Below are 10,724 nucleotides of genomic sequence, written 5' to 3'. Positions count from 1 at the left end.
TCATTTTAAGTGATTATATCATCTGATAAAATATACAGAAATGTACTCATTATCATATAGATATAAAACATAATTTTTTAAGCTTTGATACCATTTCTCATGCTCATACATTTACAAACAAATATTTATCAGGAAAGTTCACGAGAATAGGGGAGATTACACACCCATACATGTAGCGCCCCTCTGCTCTGATATCATTTGTAACCTTACCCAATTAACTCGGGTGAGACTACAACTGATACTTATCAGAACACTCACCTTACTCGATAAGCCCTTAGGCAGAGAGTTTTACTTCGCCTTAATTACTTATATAATTAAACTCCCCCTCTTTCATTTCTCATATTCATTTTACATTCTAACTCATGAGTGTCTACTGTAACCCATCCATTTGTCGTCTGTAACTCATGGCTGCCCTGAGGATATTCACCACGTCATGCTTCCCCCCATGATTAGGATTGTGTGGCTCGAAGGCTGGATCTAAACCATGGCTGGCCTACCCGATTAGATCAAAACAATGAAACTACCTGTCTGTAGTACAATTGGCCTGCCCACGCCTGGTCTGGACGCCCGGTGGCAAAACTACCCTTCTCACTAGCACAATCGACTATCACGCCACACTCTCCACAAGACCGTGTGGTTGCACTTATCATCCCACTAGTAACGGTACCGTGCTTTCAGTAATACTCCAGTCCATCAGGTTTCTCATTTCCACATTTTCATATTCACATTTCAGTATGTTGGTACATTTCATCACATTAGTAATATTCTCATAATTTTCTAATTCATTCTCATCATTTCAATACACATTCCATCTTATAATAGTACATATCTCATTTCACGTATTTCAACATTTTTCAATAAAATATTTTTGTACCAACATATCTTTGTATCACATATATCATCATTTCAAGTAAAAACATCTATATCTTACATTTTATCATAACACTGTAAAACATATCTGTATATCATATTTGCATATCATGTTCTGTAATTTCTATAAAACATATTTTTCTTTCTCTTATTTTCATTTTGGTATCAACATATCAATATCTTTCATATTCTCATTTATTCCTAGTAAAACATATATATATATATATATATATATATATATATATATATATTTCATTTTATCACAATCCCAATGTAAAATAATATTCATGTCCCTCATGCCACACAATTTCATCTAATATTCTCAATACAATATTCACAGGGAAAATATCTTAATTTTATTTTCACATATTTACTCAACCAGTAGTTCTTAAAATAACTGTTATAATTTATTTTCCTTACCTGACTTATTGAGAATCTCACTAAATCCCAAATCCTACGCCCGTGGCGTTCGAAATTCAAAACTTTGAAATTCACATTTTTTCCCAAATTAATCAACTCAACCCCAAGAATATTATCATTTAGTATTCCATAAGCCCCAAATACTTCCATTTAACAATTATACCGTACAATACCTCACTTACCCTAATTTTAGAGCAGTGCCTCTGAACCTCAACTCAACGATCCGCTCTAATTAAGTTGTAGATAATCTCCCCACGAACCTCGTGGTGGTTCCTTTGTTGATCCAGGCTAAAATGGAGCTGAAACCGAAGAGAGAAGGGGAGGGGTGCCGTAAGATTTTAGAGAGAGTGGGGGAGAGATTTATGTTTTTAATTTAACAAATGCTCCGGGATCCCCTTTTATTTCTGCACTGTAGAGAAAACCATTGACGGTTTTCTCCACTCTCACAAAATCGTTGACGGTTTAGGTCTTTAACCCGCCCGTTTTTACTGTTTTACCTATAATCGGCCTACGGTAAATACAAAATGGTCGACGGTTTTCTGTGCCCCTCTTCAAACTGTTGATGGTTTGGTTTTCACTAAACCCAATTTCTTCATTTTTCAATTATTTTTACTATTATATTTTTTCAGGTCTCTACAGAGAGCTTGTTAAGTATATAGAATTCAAACCTTGTCTAGAGGTTAAAGATCATAAAATGTTACGAAACAACTTTCTTTTAAAATCATAAGTTTTACTTATATTTTTTAAAAAGTCAATTAAGATATAACAAATCACACTTCCTAAACTCAGCTCTTACTTTTAAAAATTAAAAATTGAGGAAAGGAGATTAAACTCGTTTTAGTGGATGCATATTTTTTATGGACGAGAAGATTGATCATATTTTTTAGAGGATTAAACATAAAGTTTTTTAGAAGGACATTCATTTTTCTCTTTCATTAACTTCCTTATGACGGTATATAAAAATATGAATTTCATGGGTTGAATTTAAATTTTTATAAATTTTAAAAAATTAAAATAAGGAGAAAAATTCGGGTAAAATTTCTCGTATAGTATGATTTATGAACAAAATTTATGTTAAAGGAAAATTTAACTTTTTTTATTTTGTTCATTAAAATAAAATTATTAAAATTCAAGAATTAAAATTTTAAATATATAGAATTAAATAAATTATGATAATCTAAGACTTTTAACACATACTTCAAATACAGTGTAAACGAGGTGTTTAAGGCAACAATAAAAATATACTCTCTTATAATTGTATTTATTAAAAATAAACAATTAAAAATCCATAAAAACGACGTCGTGTTGGGAGAAGCAGTAGCCGCAAAACATCCTATGGAGTTGCTGTCTCTTATTCCAATAGGATGACATTACCCTCTGTTATATATATAAGGGAAGCACAAACCCAGAACCCTAGTTTCTCTTGCAACCCCCCTCCCCTCAGATCCCGGAGGGCCACTAATCTCTCAAAATTGTGGTAGTCATCGCATCAAAAGGTAATTTTACACAGATTTCTCTCTGTTTGTTCACCGAGAAAATTGAGGGGATGGACAAGAAAAAAAATTTATGGCTTTTGAATCTTTCATTTTCTTCTGCAAAAAAGACTGAGAAGTGGGGCGTCAGGTCGTTCCTGTTGATTTCGAGTTGCGATTTAGCTGTGCATGCATGCTTATTTGTTCATGTAGCTCTGTGTGTGTGTGTTGAGATGTTATTGGCTTCTTCATAGGTTTTGTGGGAATGATTACATGTGTCAGTTTAAATGGTTCATTTCTCAAGCTCATTTAAGGGGATTATCTTCTATGATTTGGTTGGTTATTATTACCTTTATTTATTTATTTATTTATTTATTTTGTTTGCTTGATGTAAAATTATTTAGATATTCACGAGCTGAACAAACTTTTGCACATATATAGTGTTGTATATATTGTATACATGCGAACCTTTTTGTTTGTTTTCTTGGTTATTATTGGATCCAAGAATCTTTGAATTAGCTATGAAAACCCACCCACTTTCGTTTTCTTGTGTAAACCCAGCCTCGAATTTTATTACAGAAAGTTTTAATTTTTGCGGTTGAATCTTTTGAATCTATTTCTTGATCCAATTATCATGTATATTTTTACACACATTACAATTTTGAGTTTGAACAGGCAATGGCTTCTAAGCAGCCAAATTCTGGCCTTTTTGTTGGACTGAACAAGGGCCACATTGTCACCAAGAGAGAATTGCCTCCACGACCATCTAGTAGAAAAGGGGTAAGTTGTTTTTATGCCACACAATCCAATAATTTTTTAATGCAACTGAAAACCATGTTTCTGTTGCTGTGTGTGTGATTGAACTCACTCTATGGCTGGGAACATAGAGCTGGGACCTTGGATTTGGACTTGTGTGGATTTGGATAAAATATAATATAACATTGTATTGAGTTTTTTCAAATCCACATAATTCCAAAACTAAGCCCCGAAATTCATGCTCTCAAACATTACCTCAATATAGCTTTGAAGTGGTCTTGGAATTCCCATCCGTGGAATGTAACACTATGTTTGGTACAATGGAATGGAATGGAGTGGAGAGTGAAATGGAATGGAGAATGGAATTGAAAGACCATTCACATTCCACTATTCGGCTACAAAAATAGAATCACACTAGAATGGAATGGGCATTCCCAGTCTCCATTCCATTCTCATGTTTGGTATAAATAATTATAATAATAAAATGGAATACTTATTAAATTTTTAAAAAAACATTGAAATGTACAAATCTAATAATTTGTTTTTAAATTTAACTCTTTTGAAGATGACTATTAACTGGCGAAAAAGTATTCATTATGATACATATGGAGAATTTGGAAAAAAAAAAAAATTAGCAAAGTAAATCCTGAAAATTTCATTCTATGAATAGCATATGTCTAAAGTGCATACCAAAATAAAAACTTCCCTATTCTATTAAGAAGTTCAATTGTTTGCCAAGTATAGCTAACATCCACATAAAAACTAAGAATGGTCTTCATCCATTATTCTTTTTCATTATCTGCAACAGTAAAAAAAAGCTTAGTTAGCATGCGATCAGATCGAATTTTTATCATTATCTTGTGCCTCCCGATCATACCTAGACCCTATATCTTTAAAATCTAATCATTGATCTTCAATCTCAATTTCTTAACCCAATGCATCTTCAATCACATGGCTAACCCGTCCACTAGACCTGTATATTTTTTCGCTTAAAAAGTTTACAAATTCTTTTATAATACATGTTTCATAATTTTCTATCTTTTCTTCCTCGTTTTCTTTGAACTCACGTCATCAGAAGTATCCTTTCAACTGCACCACAATGACCTGGTTTGAAACTGCAATCAACATTATACTCTCTGGTTTTTGCAAATCAAGAAGAGCCTTAATTAATTTCTCATCTTCCAAGGCCATTCCTAAAAACCAAGTGAGGAGTTAGAATGAAACATGTTTAAAGAAGGAACGTTGGTGATTAAAAAAGGATGAGAAAAAGGAACATAGGGGAACTTGGTGCTAGAAACAGGCTTCAGGTGTAAGTCCCACAGTAACACACAAAAGGGAGGTACACACTGAACATAAACATAATATATGACTACATTATGTTAGATTTGTGTAAAAGGTGGCCCTTTTTTGTTCTTTATCCTCTGTAATGCATGTCTGACCCCCTGTTCAGCATTTTGGTTTATTCCCCATTGCCCCAACAAAAGAGAGGGAGGTTCAAAATGTTATGAAACATGAAGTTCAAAAGACAGCTGAGGATTTATGCACACATAGTTTCTATGATCAAGGGTAATTTTGTATCATGTTTAGGAGCACATGACAACTACTTTTGTAGGAAAATAGAACCAAAACTAGTCTACTACAAAGGCAAGCTCATAATACCATTAGTCAGTAGTCTTCAAAAATCATATTGTGTTTTAGTCTTCTCAAAAATCAATGAGTGTTACAGTTTTCAAAAATTTTGAGTTTTGAAGTCTCAAAAAATTCTCATCCTGATTTGGTTTCTTGGCCTCAATTGGCAGATTTGACGAGCTTGAGAGAGAAGAATGCGTTAAACATTGGGTTGCTAGGATGCAATTTATGGTTTACAAAACGAATACAGCATCCTAAAAAACTAGTGTGTTTTAATGTTTCAAAAACCACTTTTCAAAAATTAGCATGAGTTTTAGCATCCTAAAAAGCCAGTGTGTAATCCTAAAAGATATAAATATATAGGTCAATTCAGGTGAAAATTAGACTGCAAATAAAAATACACCAAAGCAACAACTTCATATAAGGTTTGTATCCTGACACTATTAGACAGAGCTCATTAATATTTCTGTCCTGACATATTGTTAGATGCAGCCACAACTTTTGTGGGCATACCTATTACATAGAATTCATTACTAGCATCCTGACACAATATTTGCATTAGAAATACAAGCAGGAAAAATAGAGATAACTGAGAATGATATTCAGATTAAAGAAACAAAAATCAAGACTGCTATTAACTGGGGGTGCTTGAATCAGAAGATTAATATGCTCTGCTAAGTTGAAGATTAGTAAATATATAATAGGTAATAGTACTACTAAAAAATAATGTAAGTTTTCAGAACACAGTGTGACCATGTCACGATATAGACAAGAAGACAGTTATTGGACACTAGTATGCACAGAAAATTAGAAACATAGAAGGCAAGGAACAAATGTGAAGGACTTTTTCCATGAAAAGGAATACAGGGGAGAAAGAAAAGTCTCGCCAATTGATTACATTGTCAAAAAGTGAGGAGAAACCTTCTACCTTTGGAAGTCTTTAACATAACTTCATTAGAGACAAAATAAAGCAAGAGAATAATAAAAGCACAGATCAGAAGAATTTCCTTCAAAGATGGCATGTTCTTGCAGAATTAGAGGCTCTATCATCTTTGCAAAGGGAGTAAAGCTGCTATAACTTTTCCATTATCACAATGCTTTTGCTTATGGCTGCTGCTCATAGCCAGAAATCTTATTAATTTAAATTGTACCAGCCCATTCAACAAGTGAGGAAAGTTTTAGTATACTTTTATTTCAATTTCACATGTAAGTGTTCAGTCAAAATTTATTCACATATAACTGATTGGGCATGAAACAGATTGAAGAGTTCTGCAAGTTTTTAACGCAAAGAGAAAAAATTTAAATCCAGGGTCCAAAATACATGCTCACAAATGCATTATGAGTTTTTTTCAAATTTATATAAATCTCCAAGTCCCAAAATCCATACCCCCAAACATTACCTCAGTATAACTTTCAAGTGTTCTTGGGTTTTCTGTTTGTGGAATATAAATATTTTATGTCAACTGGTGAGTTTGTTTTTGTTGTTGGAGTATGAGGGATTTGAATTTAGTTTAGAAATTTTCTGGTTTTGAATGAAAGAAATAGTGAAGTTGAATTGAGATTCTAATTTTAATTTGAAACTACCAATATCATGCAATTGAAGACAACATTACATTTTTTTTTTACAAGAGTAGTATAATTACCAAATGACTTAACATCCATTTTAAAGATTGTTGTGCCAATATGTTGATGTGATTCTCTTATCTTGTGCGTTATCAGAAAACCAGTAAAAGAGTCCACTTTGTGAGGAACTTGATTAGGGAAGTTGCTGGTTTTGCACCATATGAGAAGAGAATCACTGAACTTCTTAAAGTTGGGAAAGACAAGCGTGCATTAAAAGTTGCAAAGAGAAAGTTGGGCACCCATAAGCGAGCAAAGAAGAAACGTGAGGAGATGTCTAATGCCCTCCGCAAGATGAGGTAATTTATTCATTACAAATATATGCTATTTTTCACTTTCTTGTCAGTGCCTATCATGGATGGGGTCCAATCCTCTCCCCACCCCCCAAACCCCCAAATAAAGAAGAAAAAAGAAAAAAAAAAAAACAAAATCAATTCTGCTGCATGTTGGATTTACCATAGTGCCTTTGTGATCAGAGTAACATTGCATTTTAAGAGAAATAATTCTGTTTGTGGTTTTAAATTGAAGTCACAATGAGCTTAATTCTTTGATAACTATTCTTGCAGATCGGCTGGAGTCGGTGAGAAGAAGAAGTGAAGCACCTGTCCCTCAATTGAGAAGCTGAGCTAGGGAATTTTTATTCATCATGTGTTATGTTTTTCTCTGAGAATGAAGTTTTGCTTAGAACTGTGTTTTGTTTTGAGGTCAAGAAGTGAAATTGGAAACAATTAGCCTTATGTATTTTGTATTCCCCATCCATACAGATGCAATTTATCCTTTTAGGCTTGGTGAATCATTTGGCAGTCTTTCTGTTGAATGCGCTAAATTGATGGTCGAAAATTTTAGTTGTTTCCAAGATTGCCTCCTTGTTCTTGAAATGAATTTGCATCTCTCAATTTCTTTGTTCCCTTGGGATGAAGCCATGGGCCAGCATTCTGCTTGCAGGTGTGGAGATGGAAATTCCCATTCTACCAAAGCTTGGAATTGAGTGATAGGATAAGATCCCTCATTTTGCTTACTAATACTGGACTTTTATGTTATCGAAGTAGACCCTGAAAAGGGGCTATGGTTTTATTAGAGGACCATGGATATTACATATAGGGATAAATTTGATATTTTTGAAAGAAGACACCAAAGGAGAATTCCTTTTATAGTATTAGACATAAAGGCAAGGGGATGGTTTTGGAGGGAAATGCTGTTTTTGTTCATTTCGAGCTTTTAACAGGAAGTGATTCTTCTGCTCCAAACAACTTTCTCTCTCTCATTTAGGGTTAACTCTCCCAACATTGCTGATTCACAGGTGCTTGTGTGTCTCTGGTTTGGTTTTCTTGAGAATGATTTAGTTTGGTTCTTTTTTTTGGATTACGCACCGGGTATCCATGCGTCCGTTTTACGGTCCACGTGACTAATCCTGCGTCTCTTAAAGTTGACCTCACAATTTCAAAGGGAGGGTAAATTCAGGAGTCCAGGGACGGAAACGAGTTCGGGAGGGTTTGAACACCTGATCTCGTGAGGCACTCTCGCAGCCCGCACTACCACCTGAACCACACCTTAGGGATTGATTTAGCTGTTCTTGTCATTGCATTTGCTTGTTCGAGAGCGAATTGAAGACTCTTGTTATGGCATTTGCTTGTTCGAGAATAAATTGAAGACTAAGTTTGAAGATATTTTTTGGTACTTTGTTTTAAGAATTTTCCTTTCCGCCCTTACATTTCAGATTTTTCTTATTTAATTTTGTCCTTGGATTGATATTCATGACTTAAGCTTCAATAATTTTGATTTCGAAGCTGATGCTTGGCTGCCATGCTGGTTTTGGTCTTTTGGACAGTGTATGATTTGTTAATGCGCTAGTACTTTCAGCAAACTACAGTCACGCCACTTCATTAATGGTCTTGAATAAGTAGAATTATGTTGATTTTATTTCTAAATTTTCGAGGAAAAAAGATTAGAACTTGACACAGGAAGCCACAAGGAGGAAGAAATTTCATTAGTTTACTGTTAACATATGGGATGTTGATTAGAATTGAATTCTCTGCCAGGAGGTTTTGGTGGTCTTAAGTCACAAAATTGAGGGAACAGGAAAATAAAGCCCGCTGTTTAATTATATACCATAGGATGCATATGTTTCCTTTCAGGTTTTAGGTTTTGCAGATTTTAAACTCTTTAGGATCTCTTTAGCGGAGAAAGAACTAAAAGAGAACTGTTATGGTTGGAATATTTTTGAAATAGTTATTGTTGCAGAAACCTATGGTGTAACGTTTTGTGTTCAAACTCTTTTAAGAATGTGGTTTTGAAAGAAAAATATAGATTGAAATTTTAACATATGAAAATCAGTAATAACATCAGGCATAGCTTACTTTTTTGTTTGGCAGATGCCATCAACTCTTCAAGAAGTGTTGTCTAGTGAATGCCCATCAAACTGCTAGTTTGCAAAAAAGGCAGTTTCCTCTAATGCATAATTTTGAAGAAACATTTTTTTACAGCCAAAGTTTTTCACCAGTGAAATAATTATTTTTCCTTCCCCATCTAAAGCACTAAAACAAACAAACAGTTACTTGTTATCTGAATAAGAGCGTTCTTCCTTTATAGTTGTCTGAATCTGAACACTTCTTCCCCGTCAAATTTTTGTAAAAAAAAATATTGACTGTACTGCTTAGAACTGACGCTGAGCAATAATTATTTCCACTTGAAATCGAAAATACTATCAAGGTTTTTTCTTCGATTGAATTTTATCTTTTTAAGAATAAGGTTTGGGAGCCACAGATTGATTGCTTTGCAAGTGCCTTACAAAATTTAACGAGTCTACAAGTTGTCGCAGCACTCTTTTCGGCCTTGCATGTGTCTGATTGCAATTTTGAGTTGATTTAAAATTTTTTTTACCCTACGTAAAAAATAGCGTAAATTCTAAAACAAGTTTTTCTTGGCTCACATTTGAATGCGGTATTTTGATTGTCCCTCTGTAGCGGGCCAGTTTGATCTGATTCAATGGAGAAGGTAATATGGTTTCGCCTCTTGTTGGTATATGTTTCTGTACTATTATTCCCCTGCAGTGGCTCATCATGTTGGTTGATTGGCAGTACCACAAAATTGAGACGATTGGACAAGGAGGCTGTGGCTGGGTTTACAAGGGTCATGACTCTCTGACAAAGGAGACTGTTGCCTTGAAGGAGGTTTTCCTTCTTGAGGGAGATGAAGGTGTTGCAAGCTCTGTAATTAGGGAAATATCCCTTCTGAAAGAGATGGAGCATGACAACTGTTCGGTTATATGTCTTTTAGTATTATTATTATTGAATGTGTTAGTACGTTAATTAGTGAGAGTTAATGAGGGTATTATTGTTATTAGAATGTATTTAAATTTGTATTATAAATAGAATGAGAGACCAATCTTCAAGTTAGGTCATTCATTTTTAATCAAATCTTAACATGGTATCAGGGCATGATCCTAGCTAAACCCTATTTCCCTCATACGTTGCTAGAAAACACCATTCCTGCGGCTGTTCTTCCCTAATCCACCTTCATCCCATACTAAATCACCAAACCAACCATATACCCATAATCAGACCCCCCTTGACGACCCAACCCACAAAACCCCATCGCCGGAGGGCACTCCACTCGCCCTCTCGTGCCAGCCAAATGTCGGCAAGGCCGACCCCACGCGTCAACCCGTAAGAGCAGTTTGACCACTTCTTTCTTTGTTTTTTTTCTTCTGCCATGCTTCAATTCCTTCTTTAGACTATATTATCAAGCTGTTAGGACAGTTTTTTGCTAAAAAATTCAATCTTTTTCGACCATGCACTCGCAGTATTCCGTTAATTTATGTTCAGGGTTTGTGAAGGCTTCCTTGTGAGTTTTTTTGGAGCTGTGGCGGCGTTCGTATGTTCAGTTGTGAGGCTGTGGTAGTGTTATATCCATTGGTGAGTTGTTCACCTTGTCAGTGGTTGCGTCGGTGCTTCACAT

The 10,724-nt window shown here is 34.7% G+C and overlaps 2 protein-coding genes across 2 annotated transcripts in view; both read left to right on the top strand.

The window, feature by feature from the left end:
- Positions 1–2,519: 2,519 nt before the first annotated feature.
- On the top strand, positions 2,520–7,623 carry LOC131165270 (large ribosomal subunit protein eL36x-like). The gene is made up of 4 exons (XM_058122904.1): positions 2,520–2,786; positions 3,438–3,542; positions 6,867–7,066; positions 7,334–7,623. Exons 2-4 carry the CDS (start codon positions 3,441–3,443, stop codon positions 7,362–7,364), a joined length of 333 nt encoding a protein of 110 aa, XP_057978887.1. The 5' UTR covers positions 2,520–2,786; positions 3,438–3,440; the 3' UTR covers positions 7,365–7,623.
- Positions 7,624–9,570: 1,947 nt separating this feature from the next.
- The window catches only part of LOC131165268 (cyclin-dependent kinase A-1-like), a 7,455-nt gene continuing 6,301 nt past the window's right edge, over positions 9,571–10,724 (top strand). The window contains exons 1-2 of the mRNA XM_058122902.1: positions 9,571–9,761; positions 9,845–10,022. Coding sequence (XP_057978885.1) covers positions 9,753–9,761; positions 9,845–10,022 — 187 coding nt within the window. The 5' untranslated portion in view covers positions 9,571–9,752. The remainder of the gene's footprint in view (positions 9,762–9,844; positions 10,023–10,724) is intronic.

This window comes from Malania oleifera, chromosome 10, assembly GCF_029873635.1.
Source record: "Malania oleifera isolate guangnan ecotype guangnan chromosome 10, ASM2987363v1, whole genome shotgun sequence".
Lineage (NCBI taxonomy): Eukaryota > Viridiplantae > Streptophyta > Magnoliopsida > Santalales > Ximeniaceae > Malania > Malania oleifera.
The sequence above is the reverse complement of the archived record's forward strand: the minus strand, read 5'-3'. Positions and strand labels throughout refer to the sequence as shown.

Coding starts and splice junctions, on each gene's coding strand:
- LOC131165270 (XM_058122904.1), top strand. CDS start 3,441: ATGGCTTCTAAGCAGCCAAATTCTGGCCTTTTTGTTGGACTGAACAAG. Junction 3,543..6,866: donor GACCATCTAGTAGAAAAGGG/GTAAGTTGTTTT, acceptor GTGCGTTATCAG/AAAACCAGTAAAAGAGTCCA. Junction 7,067..7,333: donor AATGCCCTCCGCAAGATGAG/GTAATTTATTCA, acceptor CTATTCTTGCAG/ATCGGCTGGAGTCGGTGAGA.